The sequence below is a fragment of the Talpa occidentalis genome, unplaced genomic scaffold (genome assembly GCF_014898055.3).
Source record: "Talpa occidentalis isolate TD23 unplaced genomic scaffold, MPIMG_talOcc4v2.1 talOcc4.17, whole genome shotgun sequence".
NCBI lineage: Eukaryota > Metazoa > Chordata > Mammalia > Eulipotyphla > Talpidae > Talpa > Talpa occidentalis.
The window spans coordinates 782,593-801,298 of NW_023601754.1; the positions used below are offsets into that span (position 1 = coordinate 782,593).

Consider the following 18,706-nt stretch of genomic DNA (forward strand, 5'->3'; position numbering starts at 1 on the left):
TTTCAGGCTTTTAATGATCTTTCTACAACATCTGTAGTGAGGCAAAACAGGCGGGGTGGGGGGAGGGTAAGAGGGGCGCTCTCTGGATGCTCTACACAGCACACGCCCTCCCCGGCCCTCCGCCCCGCCCCACCTTCCTCCGTGGCAGCCCTTCTGTGCTCCGCCTCCAGGCTCAGGTGCCCGCTCGCGCGCGCCCACCCGCACTCCAGGCGCCGCTGTCAGGCCTGCGTGTAAGGCCAGAGGTGTCGCTCATAGATGCTCAGGCGGGAGGCGGAAAACCCTGATAGCTGACCCCACATAAGCGCTCCCGCGCTTCCCTGTCCGAGGGCCAGCACCTCACCTCCCGCCGAGGCCTTCCCCGCTTACGACCTTATTTGCTTCGGCTCTGAGGACAGCCCGAGAGCAGGCGGGGGCCGCCTCCGGGCTCGGGAAGGGGCCGCACCCGGCGGGGGGCGCCACGAGCCCGGCCCAGGAGGGACCAGGCGCCCCCGCCAGCAGACACTCGCGGCCCCGAGTCGGGAGACGGGGCGGGGCGGGCCCGGGCGTCTCCGTGGCTCCAGCACGTCCGGCACTGACACGGGCTCGGGAGCAATTTCTGAGGGAGAAGGGCTGTCCGCTCGGGGGGGGCCCCCCGGGAGGGCGGGCATGCTTGTGGGGACTGAGGCCGCAGCAATCATCTGATCTGCAAAAGCGCCCCCGGAGACGCGGGGCCGGCGCCCAGGGCCCGCCGGTCACCCCGCGGCGCGGCGCTCTGCCGAGGGCCGGGCACCGCCGGCCGACGCGAGGCCGGGCCGGCTCCCGGGCGCGGCGGGGAGCGCGGGGTGCCGGGGAGCGGCGCGCCGGAAGCAGGGCAGGCCGGGCCGGAAGTGACGCGCTCCGCGCGACGGCGCCGCCCGAGCGCACTTCCGGCGCGCCGAGCTCGCCTCCCCGGGCGCCCCACGCCGCGGCGGCCGGCCCGCTGAGCGCCGCCGAGATGGGCAAGAAGGGCCGGAAGGAGAAGAAGGGCCGCGGGGCCGAGAAGACGGCCGCCAAGATGGAGAAGAAGGCGTCCAAGCGCTCGCGGAAGGAGGAGGTGAGCGAGCGGCGCGCGTCCCCGCTCCCCGCGGCCTCCCCCGCCCGCTCCCCTCTCCCGGCGCCCGCGTCGGGGCTGCGCTGCTGGGCGGCGGGAGGCCCGGGCTCCCTGGCGCGCCCCGGGGTGCGGTGTGGGCGGGGGCGAGGGGCCATGTCGCTTCTGAGCTCACCCCACGTCTCCAGGAAGAGGGGCCATAATCCCCGGAGCAGCCCCGGGCAGGGAGCGTCAGCGTCCCTCCGTGGACCCGCGGGGCGTGCGGCCGCCGCCCCTCCCTGCCCTCCCCCAGAGCAGGCGCCCCGCCGCCCGGAGCGCCCGCCTTCTGGTGACCGGCGCGGCGGGCTCCCTTCCTGGGCGGCGGTGGTGGCTCAGGGGTGTTCGCGGCACGTCGAGCCCTGTGCTTTCTGAGCTTCCATTCTAATAACCAGCGGTCAGTGCACGTTGGCGGCTCCGTCTCACGGTGAGGAAGACTTGAGTTTTTCCTCCCACCGCTGTGCCTCGGTTTTCCGTTTGTCACTGGGGCAGTAACTGCACAGGTGCCCCTTAATCCCTGGAGTCTTTAGAGCAGTGCTTGGTGCTAGGTGAGCACAGGGTACTGTTTGCTGTTACCTGTGCTCCTCTGCACATCTCCGTGCTGAGTCTGTACCAAACCAACAGTCGGGACACAGCTGATGCGCGTCCCCCGAGGCCCCAGAGAGCAGAGCAGCCACACTTGCCCCTAACAAGACACGTGTAGACTCCCATCTCATAGGGCTGGTTTCAAGCAGGGGGGCCTGGCTTGAGACTGGTGGCAGCAGAGAAGTTAGGTGGTTTGCCTAAGTGGATGATCCCTATCTAGGGACCATGAGAGTGGGAAGGAGATACCCAGGCAACATACCCACGTGTCACATTCTGTGTCTTCAAAGCAGGAGGAACTTCTTGTGGTTATGAATGTGACAGGACCCCAGCTTGGGCAGAGTGGGACAGCTGACACTGCTTAAGAACTCCCGTTTCACGCCCATGTTTTGTCTGTCTGCCTAGGAAGACCTGGAGGCACTCATCGCCCACTTCCAGACCCTGGATGCCGGGAAGACAAAGGTGGTGGAAACGCCCTGCTCCCCACCCTCTCCCAGGTGAGTGTGCAGAGGATGGTGCATTGTAGTTTCCTGCCCAGTTGGCCTTAGACAACATGGATGTGGACAGTGAGGGTCCGTGTATGCACTGGCTTTGCTTTCTTGTAAATAGATGCCATAATCTTCCGGTGTTGGTCATCATAGTCTGGTCCTCTCCTCATAACTTCTGCTGCTTATGAGTTTTGCTACCGTTGGGCCATAGCACACAGTTCACGTCAGTAGGAAGCACGGGTTTGTTGACTCTGTGTTTCTGGAGAGGCTTCCAGTCAACAGCAGGCTAGTAATGTGTTTGGTGAGTCAAAAATTATATTCAGATTTTCAACTGTGAGGGGATGGGTGCTCTTAGCTCCTGTTTGCTCAAGGCTCAGCCACTTAAATCAGCAAACGGTGTAAGTCAGGGCGCCATGCTTCCACCACTGGCGCTGTTTTCATCCTGAAGCCCATTGTACATCAGTGCCCACAGCTTTCGCTGTCTCCGAGAGGTCGTGGTGCTCGTCAATGTTCCTGTAGCAGAGGCACAGGATGGTGGCTGGCCCCCTGCTGCTCCTCTGTGCCCATCCTGGCCACGGCCTGTCACTGGTGGGAAGTGCAAAGCCACAAGGGCTCTTTGCTGTGCGTGTTCATGACACTTCAGAATTTTTGTGGTGAAAGTGAAAATCAGGCATGAGTTGTGTAGGCCATGTAAGCGAGCATGTCAGTGGTGTGAAGAACTCAAGAACCATTTGTTGGGTTTCATAGCTGGGACTGCCCCGGTGTTGGCACAGGTGTTATTTCACGGCAGGAGGAGGACAGCACCTGCACACTGTTGCTCGGGTGCCTGTGGCTCTGCAGCCCTGCAGTGTGGTCTGTGCTCAACTGCCGCTCTTGTCTTGCAGGTTAAATGCCTCCCTCTCTGCTCATCCCGACAAAGATGAATTAATCCTTTTTGGAGGTGAATATTTCAATGGCCAAAAAGTAAAGTATACATTTTCTTCTTTTTTCCCCAAATCTCCCCGGGTCTCATTTGGGCTAAAATTAACTTAAAGCCGTGATCTCAAACAGGCACTGGGCCTCTGGCTCCCGCTGTGCATGGCTCTTAGGGAGCTAAGAGATGGTGCCGGCACCCATCCTGCAGGCCACTGTCCCCTCAGCCTGTCGAGGTTGGAAGTGCCGTGTTCTTCAGAGTTCTGAGCGGGGAGGGGAATGAGAGCTGGCTGAGCTGACCTCTGCAGAGCAGCCTCAGCTTGTGCGCATGGTCGTGAGTGAGGTGTGACTCACCTTCCCCGCACGCGGACGCCCATGTCATCTTCTTGCCTCTGCCCAAGGGTCCAGGGCCGCATGCCTGGTGTCGATGGGGTTGACGTGATTCTGGGAATCCCAGTTCCCAAGAGTGGTCCCCCGTCCCCCACATCTCACGCTGTTCCTGTGGGATGCACATGTCTGATGCCAAACTCCTTCACTCCTGCAGACTCTTATGTATAACGAGCTGTACATCTACAACATCAGGAAGGATGCCTGGACCAAGGTGGAAATCCCGAGCCCGCCCCCGAGGCGCTGTGCTCACCAGGTACGCGCCGCTGTGTGTGAGAGGGCTGGGCTCCGCCTGGGAGAGGCTTGCACCGCCTGTCATCACTCGGGATGGGAGAGCAGTGCCTGCTCGTGGGGGCCTGCCAGGCCAGGGCGGCTGAGCAGGGGGTGTCCACATGGCTCTTGCTGAGAGGAGCAGGACAGTGTTAAGGAACAAAAGCAAGTCCTGAGAGGGACACAGAGAGCTGGCTCTCAGCTGGTGGATGGCGGGCTGGTCCCCCGGCCCCTGGGTGCTCCTTCAGCCCCTCCAAGCCAGGCTGTCCTGCCCTTGGATTGTGGGGCTTCGTGAGGGCCCGCCTTTGTGCCTAACCGGTCTGCCGGGGCTGTGTGGGGGGCGCGCTCTGGCCCCGGGCGGCGGCCGCCTCATCGGCGGGCAGTGTGGCCGTGGCAGCCTGGGTGTTGGATCCCCTCGCTAGCTCTGGGACCATGCCCCACACTCGCTCCTCCTCAGTGTTGTTCTTCAGAGCACGCCCTGGATCTCAGGGGTGGTGTCAGCCCCAAGCCTCCCAATGGGAGCAGTGTCCTGCGCAGCCTGGTGTGGCCTGGCGCCTGTCCTTCTGCTGCGTGGAGGGCTGCCTCCGGGCTTCTGTGCTTGCCGTCGCCCCGAGCTTCACAGAGCATTGGGAGGCTCTGGCTGTCAGACTCCCCTTTGGCCCGAGGGACATTGTGGTTTGTGTCTCTATTCCGTTAAGTTCTGAGACCTGAGAAGATTCTCGTGGCTGGATGGCGGCGGCGCTGGGGCTGTGTTCACCTGCCCCGATGGGTTGGGCAGAAGGGACAGAGACGCGCATAGCCTCCGCTCCCTGCCCCTGGTTTGGGGTTATTTTAGCGTGACCTTGAGAAACTAGTGTGACTCTAAAATGAACGACTCCCACGAGAAGTCAAGGGCCAGCTGTCTGCCGCGTGGCTGCGTGGAAGCTTCCACTGGCCGTGGAGCGGTGAGCAGGGTGACACCGGAGACCCCGAGTCAGCTCCCCCCACCGCCCCCAGGGGGACAGGCGTCCCTCCCGCCGACTGGCTCCCTGCGGGCTTCTCTCTGGGCTCACGCTTGGTGCCTGTGGCTGCGAGCTGGGGCGCAGGCGAGGGTTGGCGACGCGCTCTGCTCAGCCCCGTGGTGCCCCCTTCCTTGTCCGTGAGTCCCCTGGCTGCCCTGGCCAGCAGGGACATCACGGGTGAGAAGGGCACCTTCCCCGTCTGAGTCTGGAAAACGCGTCTGGTGTAACCTCGTTAGAGGAGGAATTCGCGGGTCCTTCCCCCCGTAACGCTGAAGTTGCGTTGACTCGAGGTGGAGAAGGCGCAGCGGGCATTGGCTCTGCATCCTGTGTGCAGGAGCGCGCGCCCCTGGCGCCACCCTGGGGTGGTGGTTCACTGTGACGTCCTGTCCCAGGCGTCCCGCTCCACCTCTTTCCTTCACCTGGCTTCGTTGGCCTTTCCTGGCTTTTTAAGGTGGAAACTTAGATCTTATGTCTGAAGGTTTCCTCTGACAGACTCGTGGGTGCGGTAGAATCACTCGGCAGGGCGTGTGGCCTCTGGCCGCATCCGCGCGCTCCGCTGGACTGGGCCTGGGCTGGCCGTGGGCGTGGCCAGGAGCGCGGGCATTCATAGGTGCTGGTGGTTACTGGCCACTCGGTCCTGACTGGGCTGCGGAGCGCCCTGCGCTAGGCTGACAGGTTTTTGGCACGCGCCTTGTGTGCGGCAGGAGCGCCCCCGTGTTGGCTCCGGTCCCACGGCCCTGTCCCGCACATGTCACTGCCGCGCCTGCGTCCTCGCCGTGCTGCCCGGGTCCACAGTGGGCACAGCCGCCAGGCTCCCGGGCTCCAGCTGGCATGGCATGCCTTCTCCCTGCTGCGCGTGCAGAGGGGACACCTCTGTTTCCGTGGACGCGCGGGCCTGGCGGGGCTGGGGTTGCTGTGACGCCCTTTGAGGCTGTGCCCGTGTGTGCGCCCGTCTTGGACACTTTTGCGCCCCAGGACTCACTCTGGTCTTGGCGGCCAGACATCCACCCCCTCACGCCGTGTTTCTTCTCGGCAGGCCTTTAGAGAATGGTGTCCAGGACTTGCTCTTCTGCCCTAGTGGGCTCTCCAGCCCGCGGCCCCGCCCTGGGTCTGGTTGCTGTCCCCGCCCATGGACACGTACTCCTTGTGGTGCTGGACAGCCTCTGACCCCGAGGCCACAAGGGACCCCACCGGCTCGGGCCGGGCTGGGAGTTCATCCTCGGGCCCCTGACACTTGCCAGGGCGAGCTGCTGTCCCGCCAGTCCCGTGAGGCTGTGGGCCGCCCGGGCCGCCCTAGGAAGTGAGGTTAATGCATCTTGTGGGGTGTGAGTCCTGGGGCCCGTGGGCAGCCTCCGCACCCATCCCTGCCGGGTGGGCACTCTGGGCCGAGAGAGATGCTGGGCTGTTGTGCCGGCCCAGACCCTGAGCTGTGCCCGCAGGGGTACGGGCTCCCGGGGCGGTAGACCTGTGGGACGGGGCTGAGGGGCTCCTGGGGAAGTTCGGGGTGTGGCCGCTGACGAGGGCAGTGCGGCCCGGCCTGCGCGGCGGGTGCTGGCGGGCGGGAGGCTGGCACGGCGGGCGGGCACCGGTGGGGATGGCGGTGTCCCCGCCGCTTGCTGTGTGAGGCTGAGCTTTCACCCATGGCTTGCCTTCCGGTCGTGGTAAATCTCGGTAGTAACGTGAGTGGAGTTCTGTGCATGGCACACGCGTGTAGTTCGAGGTGTGCAGTGCTCAGCAGCCGGGACACGGTCAGGAGGAGCAGCTCCGTGAGCTCAGCAGGAGACTGTGGTGCGGCCCCGCCGTGACTGCTGGTAGCCCGTCCAGTAGAAGCGGCCGCTTTGCCTCGTGCCCCGGGGAGGTGTGAGCGTCCATGGAGATTCCCACTGAGGGCGATTTGCCCTCTTGAGGGGTTTACGGGATCCCCTCAAGGCAGACGGGGACTGTAGAGGGGTGCGGCTGAGACTGCCCCGCACTGCCCCGGCCGTCCCCGGAGCCACGCCCTGACCCGTCCCTTCTGTTCGCGCAGGCCGTGGTGGTGCCGCAGGGCGGTGGGCAGCTGTGGATCTTCGGAGGGGAGTTCGCGTCCCCGGATGGAGAGCAGTTCTACCACTACAAGGACCTGTGGGTGCTGCACTTGGCCACCAAGACCTGGGAGCAGGTCAGGTAAGGTCCGGGCGTGACCGTCCCGCCTGGTGCTCTGCGCCGGGCCTGGGTCTCGAGGTGCCGGTGCAGGAGAGGGGCTGTAGCTGACGGGCGCAGGGTGTGCTCACGCTCCTCCTGGGCCTTCTTGGAACAGCGGGGCCTGCCGCCCGGCATGGCAATGACCTGCTGGGTGGCTCTGGCCAGATTCACGCTCCTGTCCCGGCCCCCACTGCCTGGACTCGGTGTCCGTGTGGTTGTCATGGGGGTGCGGGCCTGTTGGGAGGGCCTCCACCTCCGCAGCACGTGGGCAGTGGCTGTGTCCCTCTGGGCGCCATCCCTGTGAATGACCGTACTCTGCAGAGACCCCCGTGGCTGTGCTACACCGAGCTGTCCCGGGCAGTGAGGGCCCTGCCTGCTGCGCCTCTGCCTCAAGCCCGTCCTGCTCCAAGGACAGCGGCCTTCCCTGCTGGCAGCCTCCCGAGGGCCTGTGCCTCCGCAGGCGCAGTGCTGGGGCGTCCTGCTGGGTCCAGAGCAGGCCGCTCCCATTAGGCCGTAGCCGTGACGCCCCAGAGGGACCGGGCAGCCGTCCCGCTCAGTGGCGCAGGATCTGCAGGGAGGACAGTCGTGCTGCTGGGGGCCCGACAGTGTGAGCGTGGCGTGTGCTGGGCCGGGAGGAGCCTGCAGCCCCGGCTGCCTGAGCCCGCCCCGTGCGCGTCACATTGCGGGCGCAAGTGGACTTGAGTGTGGGTTTCTGGGCTTCTGCGCCAGTGTAGTGGCGCGTGGGCCTGGGCACTGCTGGTGCCCCTTGGATAGGGCTCCCTGGGCCTTGACTCTTGGTGGCACTGGCAGCGACGGGCCCTGGCCCTGGCATCGGTGACTTTGTCACTGGTTTCTTGTTTAATTCCCTTGTAGTCTGAGGGCGGCCACTGGGATTCCTGTGTTTTTTATTTCATGGCAGCGCATTTGTGGCCTCAAGGTGGTCTGTCCCGGTGGATGCTGGCCGTGAGCCTGAGGGAAGCGTGTCTCCAGCTGCTGCGGGTGCCGCTGTCCGTAAACACCCTCCGTGCCCGTGCCTGGATGGCGTTGAGCTCAGTGCGCCCTCAGTGGTCTGCCTGTTGGCTCTGCCCCTCCGGAGAGCGGGCAGGGGGTGCAGCTCCGAGTGTGGGTGCAGCTGCTCCTCCCGTGCTCAGTTGCACGCTCGTTGTTAGGTGTGCATGCGGCAGGTCGAACTGTTGCCATCCTGGGGATTTCTCTTGGCCCAGGAGCTCCCTCGCCTGTCCCCAGGACACCCCTTGCTTGCCGCCCGCCCTGCCCGCCGTTCTCACGCTGCTCTCGACCCGCCAGCGGCGCCCCGTCTCCTCTTGATCTCCACGTGCCTTTATATCCGCGCGTTTCTTGTGGGCAGCGCTGAGTTGGCTTTTGTTTTGTTTTTCTTTTTTTTTTAAAAAGATTTATTTATTTATGCATACAGGAGCTGGGGTGTAGGCCAGAGGTGCAGGAGGTAAGAGGACTCACCAGAGACAGAGTGGGGAGCAGAACAGGCAGATCTACTGAAACCCACTGCTGAGGGGAGCAGCGGGGGGACAGGAGAGTCTGCTGCGCCCTGTGGGCAGCGCCCTGGCCGGGGATGGAACTCGTGCTGCAGAGGCTGCGGACAGCCTCACAGCTCTGTGCTCAACCCCTTGCGCTGCCAGGGAGGCCTGTTGGTGTAGTTTTGGGTGTTTATTCTCTTTGGCGTTCCAGCGCATGCTCCTGGGGGGCTGGTGTCTGGGATCAGTCTGGACAAATCCGCCCTCACTGGTGTTTCCGTTGCTGCGTCCTCCTTCCCATGAGGTGTCCGGTGCACGCGTGTTAAATGCCTGTGCTTGCCCTGGGTTCTCGCAACCCGTCGCCTTCTGTCTCCATCAGCCCTGCCTTTGTGCTTTCAGGGGCTCTGCAGCGATGTCCTCTGTCCCTCGGGGCGCCACCGGGCCGCCGGCGGGGGGCTCTGCTCCCCAGCCCTCGGGCTGCCAGTTTTCGTTCCTGGTGCAGCGCTGTGCCTCCGGCATTTTCACTTCGTGCTTTTGTGCTTTGTTACCCTTGCGCCTGCCCGCCCTGGCTTGCCCACGCCTCGCCCACAGCCCGGCGTTGCAGGCAGAGTTGGGCTGGGTTCCGGTCTGGAATCCTGAGTCCCGCCCGCAGGCCCTGGCGCTGCTGCGCTCGCCACGCTGTGCCCGCGCCCGTCCTCGCCAGCTGCGCCCAGTGTCCTATAAGGGGGCCTGGAGTGGGGGCCTGGAGGGAAGTGGCCAGGCTCCCTTGTAGGCGAGGGCAGGTCTTGCTGGGAACGGGGTGCCCTGGCTTCCTCGTGGGGGTCCTTCCCCTCCCCTGCCAGAAGCGCCAGGGCGTTTTTCCTCTTTGCTCTGGGCACAGGGCGCCCTCCCGAGGAGCACCTTGCAGAAGATGGGGGCCCGGAGCCTGGACGGGCAGGCCGTCCACACGGAGCCTCCACCGTGGGCCCGTGGCAGCTCAGGCGATGGCGCGTGGTCCCTGAGCCCACCCCAGGCCCCGAGTCCTTGCCTGCTCTCTCCTCGCGGCGGCCCCTGTGGGCCTTGGCGCGCGACAGTCCCATCTTGCAGGTGCGCCGGTGCCTGTCGGTGCTTGCTCAGATGAGTGCCTGCCACCCCGACACCTCTGTGGACGGCGCCCGTCACCAGAGCTGACCCCGGCAGCGCCAGCGGTGCCCGCGGAGGGTCGTTGCAGCCCTGCAGCGGTCATGGTGCTGGCCGCCACCTCCAGCTTGACAGTCACGGGAGCCTCGGCCTGTGCTGGGCTCCAGGTGTCCTCGTGGTTTTGTTTCTCTGATCGGGCTCTGGAGTGAAGTGGCCCGGCCGTGGGCGCGCGGTGAGACGCTGCTGTGGCCGTGTCTGTCGTGCCCGGGGCTCGCCGGGCGCCGTTGCCGGCCTCTGGCTCCCGTGGGCTCCCGTGGGCTCCGCATCTTCCCGAGACAGCTGACCTCCGGCAGGCTGAGCTTCTGTGTTGTTTTCCTCGGCCTCGTGCATGTCTCCCACCCCCACCCCCGCCCTTTATGAATTTTCCGTTCAGGCCCCTCTCCTGTCTCTTCACCAGGCTGTGTGTCCGCGTTAGTAAGAATGATTCCGAGCCCAGGCGTCTGCTCAAGTGCGCGCGCTTACCCCGAGGTGCCGCTTCCGCTGCAGCGGCTGGGTGGCCGGGACGTGCCCTCTGCTCCTGCGTGGCAGCGGCAGGGCTGTCTGCGCGGCGGTGGCCGCGGTCAGTTGGAGCCGCCGGGAAGCGCCTGTGAGGCGGGTGGTGCCGAACACGCTCTCCCCTCTGCAGGTCCACGGGAGGCCCTTCAGGCCGGAGCGGACACCGCATGGTGGCCTGGAAGAGACAGCTCGTCGTCTTCGGTGGCTTCCATGAAAGTGCACGGTAGGTGGCTGGGCAGGAAGGTGGCCTCAGAGCGCCCTCTGATCACAGGTGGCCAGGCCGCCCGCCGACGCCAGGGCTGAGGGCAAGGCGGGGCAGTGCTGTCTCGCTCTCAAGGCTCACGTCGTTGCGCAGGGGGCCCTCCGGCCCCCCCAAGTGGCGGACCCTTTTGTCTGGGCAGGGCTCTCGAGCCGCATTCGTGGCAGAATCCCATGGCGTTCTCATTAGAACACGGGGTGCGGGCCTCCCTGGTGGCGCAGCGGGCTGAGTGCAGCGCTGTGAAGCTGTCCGCAGCCTCTGCAGCGTAGGTTCGATTCCCTGCCGGCCGGGGGGATTCCCACACGGCGGGGCAGACCTCTCCTGTCTCGCCTGCTTCTCCCCTCAGTGTCTTTGGTCCATCTGACTGTTCTGTTCCCCACTCTGTCTCTGGTGAATCCTCTCACCCTCCGGCGCCTCCGACTGTATCCCAGTACTTGTATAAATAAAAATAAATCTTTAAAGAAAAAGAAAGAACACTGGGTGCTGCTGCCCCCACCCCCAATTTTGACTTAGTAAGCTGGGGTGGGGGCTGGGAATCTGCGCAGGAGCCCACAGCAATGCAGCGCTGCTGGCAGGACGGGGACCGCAGCCCAGTGCCGGATGGGGTCTCTGGCTGTGGAAGCTATTGGCGCAGACACCCTCTGAGCACCCCAGGGCAGCCCTGGGGAGAGGCTCAAGCCGCACAATTCAGAGTGGCTGTCGCGTCTCCGTGCTTTTAGGTGAAGCGTGCTGCCAAGAGGGACGTGGGGCGCACATGTCACAGCCGCCCGCTGAGGGAAGCGGGTGCATCCTGCCCTGTCTCCTGCTCCTTTTTACTTTTTTTAAAAATATTTATGCATACAAGAGCTGGGGTGCAGGTCAGAGGTGGGGGGTGGCGCTGAGAGGATGCACCAGAGACATTGTGGGGAGCAGAACAGGCGGATCTACTGAAATCCACTGCTGAGGGGAGCAGCAGGGAGACAGGAGAGGTCTGCTGCGCCCTGTGGGTAGCTCCCTGGCCGGGCATGGAACTCGTGCTGCAGAGGCTGCCGATAGCTTCATAGTTCGAGACCTAACCCCTGCACCACCAGGGAGGCCCATCTCCTCCTTTTAAATGGGGCATCATCACCCTTTGATGTGTCCTGCTACCGCCACTGAGCACGCACTGATCACAGGCTCGCGGCCGCACACTTCTTCCAGCGGCTGTCAGCTCGGGGAATCCGTCCTCCTCGGCAGTGTGGGGGCACATCCCCCCGGGTCGGGCTGACCACTGGTGTGTGCATTGGTCCAGTTAAAGCGATAGTGTCTCCCCATGAACAGAGAGCGTTTTATTAATTGGGTAAACACTAATTAAAGGCTGGGGGGCTATAGAAGTAGCACCCTAGTTCTGCAGAACTTCCTCTGTCCTGGCAGGCGCACCGGCTGCGCTCATGCCTCGCCTCACGTTTCCCCTGCAGTCCTCCCTCTGCCGCCCGCCGGGGTCTTGGTGTCACAGTCATGCTCACAGTCAGGCCCGCAGACCCGCGCCATGGTGTTGGGGAGCCGCGGGGCCTGCGTTGCCCTGCATGTTGCAGGGTGAGGCCGGCTCCGGGGAGTGCGGGCTTTCCATGTGGATGTAGACTCAGCAGGTGGGCTGCGCGCGGCCTTGCCTCCGCCGAGACGCTGCTCCTGCCTGGCGGAAGCTGGGCCGCCGCCGGCAAGCCCCGCCGGTGTCCCTGGGGCAGGGGCAGGAGAGCCTGGGGCAGACTGGGCTTTGCACGCGCGAGTTGTGCCCTGTCACGTGGTCACAGCAGCCTGCGGAGGCCGGGCCGGCTTGCGATGACGTGCTTGGCTGTGGTGCTGGCTGCTTGGAGGTGTCCGTGCACAGGCTCCGCCCTCCCGGGCCGTGCCCCCTGGGTGCGCGGGTATGCACCCCGTGTGCCTATGGGCTCGCACACATGAGTCACAGAGTACGCGTGGCAGAAATCTGCTCCTCAAGTCAGGTTCACGTTGTAACATCACTTCAATTTTGCTTTCGTGCCGGCCGCACCAGGGATTACATCTACTACAACGACGTCTACGCTTTCAGCCTGGACACACTGCGGTGGAGCAAGCTGGCCCCCGCGGGGACTGGGCCCACTCCCCGATCCGGCTGCCAGATGTCTGTCACGCCCCAGGGCAGCATTCTCATCTACGGGGGCTACTCGAAGCAGGTGAGGCCGCATGGGTACTGCGTCCAGTGGGTCAGCCGGCACCGCGCCTCAGTGTCCTCGCAGACCGGCTGGCTTTGGAGACTAGTGTTATTCCGACTGACATCGTGAGGATGGATGTCCTCAGAGCCCTCGGCCCGCTAGTGCTGTGCTCAGGGTGTGGTAGAGGGCAGCCTGGGGCCATGCAGCGTGGGCACCTCGCCTGGGCACGGCATTGCACTGACTGCTGAAGGCGTGTCCCTGAGGGACAGCAAGGCCCTTCCAGAGCCTTGAACCCCCGTACACGGCTTGGCCTCTCCTGTTTCCTCTCATTGTGCAGTTGACCGCAGTGACGACAGCTGCGTGACGGGGGAGGCGGCACCTCAGTCGGGCGCATGAGTGGCCTGGGGCGTTCAGAAAATACCCCCAAGACAGCCTGCTGTTGGGCCCTTGGAAGAGGCGGAGATTGGATTGATTGGGGGCGGGGGTGGGGTGTCACACCCCTCAGGATGAGTATGCTCATGGCCAGTTACGTTGGAAGAAAAATGGCTTTTCTCCCACACAGTGGACAGCACATGCGGCTGGGTTGCACACGTTAGGTCAGAGGAGAGCCCCGTGTCTGTGCCCTGCGGTCTCGGCCCGGAGCCGCGCTTGCCTGGGGCAGCCTCGGTCCCCGGAGCCAGGGCTCGGGAAATAGCAGGGCTGGGCTGCGCCAGCAGTGCCTCGTGGGGCGCTCCCAGGACCCACAGGATGGGAGCCCGGGGCCCTAGGAGCAGCCCGACGCAGGGTGTGGCGGGCCAGGGCCACGGAAGCGTCTGGACGGTGGGGTTTGGGGGATGGGTGGCTCTAGAGACCAGGGGTGCGGTCGGTGGGGGATCGGGTCAGGACGATGGCCTTGCCCACGTCCTTCGGAAGGTGTGGGAACCGCCCATGGGGAGCGCGGGGAAGGCTGGTGTGCGGTGGGGTCGCAGAGGCGCCCAGTGGGGTCCTTTGCAGCCCGTAGGTCAGGCCGTGGCAGCCTCCGGAGCCTCAGTGGCCTGGCCTCTCTGATGTGCTCGTGGCCTGCGGCGGCAGCGGCATCTCAGTCCACCCGCCTCCAGTGAGCAAGGCGGCCGCGAGCCCTGGCACCAGGCCCGTCGACGGGCGCAGAGCCTGGTCTGAGAGGAAGGGCCCTGACGGCTGGCGGGGCCAGCACTGCTCGCCCTCACTTGGCTGCTCCCCTCACAGAGAGTCAAGAAGGACGTGGACAGAGGCACCCAGCATGCAGACATGTTCCTGCTGACACCGGAGGGAGGTGCCGAAGGTGGGCGTCGCAGGCGGGGCTGGCTGGTGGGGCGCCCCACGCAGACTGACTGAGTGTGTGTGACCCTGCGGCCCCAGCGCTGCGGAGTCAGCCCCACCGCAGCCCACTGCCCCAGCTGCTGGGAGTCTGGGCAGGCTGTGGGAAGGGCCTCGGGTACTCAGGAGCCCACAAGGTGCCCTGGGCAGCCTGGGCTGCAAAATGTTGCGGGAGAGGCTGGGACGGGGTGGCAGCCTGCAGCTGTGCCTGATGGGTGCGGTCAGCTCAGCTGTTCTGGCTCAGCAGGGGCAGCTCAGAACTTTCTTTCTAAAAAGGGTCTTGAAGGAATGTGACAGCCCCCTGCACACGATGTGGTGACGGTTGTGTCCCTGGGTGGTGTCCCTGGGTCCGTCCCTGTCGACTCGGCCCTCTCTGCTCACCCTCCTCGCTTCCTGGCAGGCAGGTGGACATGGACACGGGTCAACCCTTCGGGTGCCAAGCCCACCCCGAGGTCTGGCTTCTCGGTGGCCGTGGCCCCAAACCATCAAACACTGCTCTTCGGCGGCGTGCGTGACGAGGAGGAGGAGGAGAGCCTGGAGGGCGACTTCCTTAATGACCTGCACTTCTACGATGCCACCAAGAGCCGCTGGTTCAAGGGGCAGCTGAGGGTGCGCAGGGTCGGGCCTGCGGGCTTCTGCCCAGTGGGTGGTTCCCAGCCCTGGGTCACTGGTATCTGTGTGGCCCTGGCCCCCTCTGCCTGGGGCCACTGCCCTGGGGCTCCTCCCTGTCCAGTAGGACAGGCTGACCTGTCCTGTGGCCAGTGCCCACCCGGAGGCAGGGGAGCTGCTGTCCTGCGGTGGGGTCTGGGGCACTTTGGGTTCAGCTGAACTGATCAGGTCAGTGGCCTCAGAAACCAGGTCCTGACACCAAAGCCAGGCGGAACCATCGTGGCGGCAGGGCCTGGCCCCTTTAGAGCTTGTCCCATGGGTGCCAGGGGCAGGTGTGAGCGAGAGGACCCTCTGCTGTCCGCCAAGGCACTGCCCCAGCACAGGCGTGTAGGCAACTCGGGGCGGGCAGGTGGGGTGTCAAGAGCTGCCACAGCCGTGCTTCGGGCCCAGGTTCCTGCTCTAGTCTGTACCCTGTGGCTCAGCCCCAGGCCCCTCCCTCGGTCTACACCCATGGCTCAGCCCCAGCCCCTACCACAGCCTGCAACTTGCTTCCTTTATTGCCGCGCTGTGGGGCATGGAGGGTGCCCCCACTGATCCCTGTCCACTCTGCTCCTCACCACAGGGGCCCAAGTCAGAGCAGAGGAAGCGCCGGCGGGCCCAGAGAGCAGAGCCCAGAGGTGCCGGCGAGCAGGACGGCAGGGGGGCCTGCAGCCGGGAGCCCCTGGAGGTGGTGAAGGAGGTCGTGGCAGAGGACGGCACCGTGGTCACCATAAGGCAGGTGCTTGCAGCCCCAGGCCCCGCTGGACAACCACAGTCCGACGAGGAGGACAGCCCCGAGGAAGCGGGCAGCCCCCTGACGGAGCCCTGCCCCCGCTCCAACGCCATGCTGGCCGTGAAGCAGGGCCGGCTCTATCTCTACGGGGGCATGTTTGAGACTGGGGACCGCCAGGTCACCCTCAGCGACCTGTACTGCCTGGACCTGCACAAGATGGAGGCGTGGACGGCCCTGGTGGAAATGGACCCTGGTGCGTGGGCGGGTCCCCTGGAGTGTCCCCACCTTGTGCCCAAGGTGTCCAGGCAAGCCTCACTGCTGCGCTGACGCCCGGGCCCCGGGGGAAGGTCCCCCACGGGGGGGGGGGCCGAGCCCCAGCAGGATCGGCCCTGGAGGTGGGCATGGTGTTCACCAGCCCCAGCGCGTCACCCCGTTGCTGTGGCGAAGCCCGGGCACCCGCTCCCCGACCCACCCCGCCTGCACTGATGCGGGTCCCTGTGCTTGACAGAGGCTCAGGAGTGGCTGGAAGAGAGCGACTCAGAAGAGGACAGCGGCGACTCTGAGGAGGACGAGGACAGCGGCGAGGACGGCAGCCTGGAGGCCGGGGGTGAGTGCCCCACACAGCCCTGCAGCCGGCTCACCCCCTAGTCCAGGGGGCTCAAGTGTGAACGGATGAGCCGCACGGGCTGCCAGGCGAGCTCGCCTCCGTCCAGTCTGCGGGAGGGGCACCTCGCGCTGGCCCGTGGTGGGGGGCCTCGCCCGGCAGCCTCCCGCTGAGCACCCTCTCTCCTCCCCTCGAAGGAGCAGGCGCCTGTGCCCCTGGTGATGCCCGGCCAGCGCTTCCCGTGCCTCTCGCCCAGGACTGACCGGCTGGGCGCCGCGTGCTGGGCGACCACGAGGAGGCCGTGCCGAAGCTGCCCGCACCGTGGCCACAGCTTTCTTCCAGGGGTCCCCGGGAGCTGCCCGCTGGGCCAGCAGGTAACAGAGAGGCGCGGCCCCAGCACAGCGGCGCTGTCTGCAGCGAGAGGACCGCCCCGGAGGCCATGTGTAGTGGGGCCTGGCGGCAGGCTGAGCCCACATTGCCCGCAAATGACAGCGGCCCGCGGGCATGTGCCTGTGCAAGACGGCTGGGCAGCGTGGGGCTGGGCGGTCTTCGCGTGCGTGCCTAGGGCACCCTGTACCCTGTCCCCGGCTCCCGCCCAATAAAGTGCGGCAGCAGGTGGTGCCGCTCTTGCCATAGGCCTTGCTTGGGGCTCAGTCTATAGAGTTCTTGGATTTGGCGGTGGCTGGCTCTGGGGGTAGCACCTGCATCAGCCTCTCTGGCGGGGGAGAAGCCCTGGCAAAGCCAGGCAGGGCAGGGCAGGCAGTCGCCGCCCCCGGCCGTGACCCTGCGCGGAGCCTGTCCCCGGGAGGGAAGCCGGGCTGCCTGCCTGGCCTCGGGTCCAGCTGGCCTTGGAGGTCACGCCTGCACGCTCCGTCCTTACCTGCAGCGTCTGAGCGATGAGCATGCAGGTTCTGTGGGCTTCCAGGACCGGCCAGCGTCCTGCTCCATGCCTGAGGCCCTGAAAGTGGAAACGCCCATCCCGGCAGAGCAGGCTTGCCAGGGAGGCTGTGGGGGGCACTCACTTGGAAGCGGTCCGTCTCCCAAGCCTGCCCAGAGCCCCGCACGTGGCCTGTGGCCAGCTGGCCGGTGACCCAACGGTGGTGGGCTCTCACCACTGAGCAGAGCTGGAGGCTGCACGTGGAGGGGGCTGTCCTCTTGGGGCGCTGCCCGGGACCCCCGGGGCCGGCTAGTGTGGCTGAAGGACCTACGCTGCGCGCAGCGTCCACCCTGTGCCCGGACGGGTGGGCCGTGTCTGGCGCTGCTCTGTGAGGAAACGCCGGGAGGGCGTGTTGGCCACCAGCACCGTCTCCTTACGGAGGAGCCGCTGAGCTGTGGAACGGGAGGGCGAGGAGGAGGAGGAGGGTGGTTTCACAGCCACACGGTGTGAGAAGGAGCAAGCCCGGGAGGCCCTCGCGCGCGCAGACGCCTCTCGCCGCCACCCCCGCCCAGTCCCACCGAGCTCTGGGCCCTGTGGAGTGGCAGCCACGAGGGCCAGGGAACAAGCTGTGGCGTCGCCGGGTCACGGCAGGCCGGCCCGAGGGCCTGAGCAGGGAGCAGCAGGCCCACGCGCCGCAAGGGGCTCCCTCTGCCTCTGGCTTCCGGGTTTGCTGCGCTGTGGCGGGCTGGCACCTCAGCGCGATGGTGGATTCTGCTGGCCCGGCCACCCCTGACGACGGCTTGCCAGGCGAGGAGGTAGGCGCCTGTCACTCGGGCTGGCCCGGGTCCCAGAGGTGGGGTTTTGCGCGCATGGCACCGCCTGCTTCGGGCTGCGAGCTTTGGTCCCAGGGGCCGAGCTGGAGCTTTCTCAGGTTGTGACGAGTTGAGTGAAAGTCGGACGCACACGTTATGCTCGGGGCCTTCGTCGTTCAGAGCGGCTGAGCTCACAGCGGGTCTGCCCCTCCCCGGCTTGCTGGGGGCCCGGAGGGCCATGGGACAGCCCCTGCCGCCACCCTGTCCAGGGGCAGCCTGGCTCCGCCGTGTGGGTGACAGGTGTACTTCCGGTGGGGGCAGGCATGTTGGGGGACACTGGGCGGGGGACAAAGGAAGGAGGGTGGGGCGGCGTGGCCACCTGCGTGGTGTCCCCTGTGAGCGTGCGGCCTGCACTCTCCGCCCCGGCCTGTGTCGTGGTGCTCGGGCCAGAAGCCACAGAGGGCGTGGCAGCCTCATGGAGCACGCGGGGACACCCGCCTGCGGAGCCTCGTCACGCGCGCGGGGAGGACGGACGTCGCAGGGCGTCAGGAGCTCCCTCCCGGGCGGCTCCCCGGCCATGGGGAGGAAGGGGCGTGGAAGAAGAAAACTGAGTTTAACTGGAACATGCTCTAATCTTTAGTTTATTTCTGGTTAAAAATATAGCAATCCAGTGCAGTGTAGTAAAGAAATCTGCTCGAAAGGCAGCAGAGGACAGCTGAACGTAAGCGAAGCAAGGCCGAGCCCACGACACCCGTGGCGGGCGGGCGTCACTCCAAGGCCCTCCCAGGCAGCCCCGCTGTCCACGCAGGGATGGGGCCCCGTGGCCACACGGCACACGCGAGTTCTGGGACCTTTTTATTTGGACGAGGGGAAACGGCTGGTGGAGGAGGCAGACACGCCGGGGCGCCCTTGGCGGGGGCGGGGCCTCAGAGCGGGCGCCACGACTCTGGCGCGCCTACCCCCAGGCTTGAGCCCCCCCCCCCCCCCCCCCCCGTCCTGGAGCAGACCCGAGCAGGAGGGGGGCGTCCAGGGGACACAGGAGGCAGGCACAGGATGAGACGGGGACGCGGGGTGAGGGCTGCCTCAGCTGCAGTGTCTGGGGGCCCAAGCCCAGGCCCGGCCCCCCCACGTGCTCACTGTGCCCCGCACCAGCCTGGCTCTGGCTCGGTGCCACTGCGCATCTCCTGGGGTCTGATGGGGG

At 65.8% G+C, this 18,706-nt stretch overlaps 1 protein-coding gene across 2 annotated transcripts; it reads left to right on the forward strand.

Moving 5' to 3' along the window:
* Positions 1-924: 924 nt before the first annotated feature.
* KLHDC4 (kelch domain containing 4) lies at positions 925-16,566 on the forward strand. Of its 2 annotated transcripts, XM_037515753.2 has the most exons (12): positions 925-1,072; positions 2,090-2,181; positions 3,057-3,135; positions 3,629-3,727; positions 6,769-6,905; positions 10,218-10,310; positions 12,358-12,517; positions 13,721-13,796; positions 14,232-14,440; positions 15,063-15,465; positions 15,721-15,819; positions 16,014-16,564. In XM_037515753.2, the coding sequence occupies exons 1-12, from the start codon at positions 974-976 to the stop codon at positions 16,076-16,078; spliced, it is 1,611 nt and encodes a 536-aa protein (XP_037371650.1). In that variant the 5' UTR covers positions 925-973; the 3' UTR covers positions 16,079-16,564. The 2 variants fall into 2 exon arrangements, with proteins under 2 accessions (XP_037371650.1, XP_037371651.1); XM_037515754.2 differs by lacking the exons at positions 925-1,072; positions 2,090-2,181 and having other exon boundaries at positions 3,074-3,112; positions 16,014-16,566.
* The last annotated feature ends 2,140 nt before the right edge of the window (positions 16,567-18,706 follow it).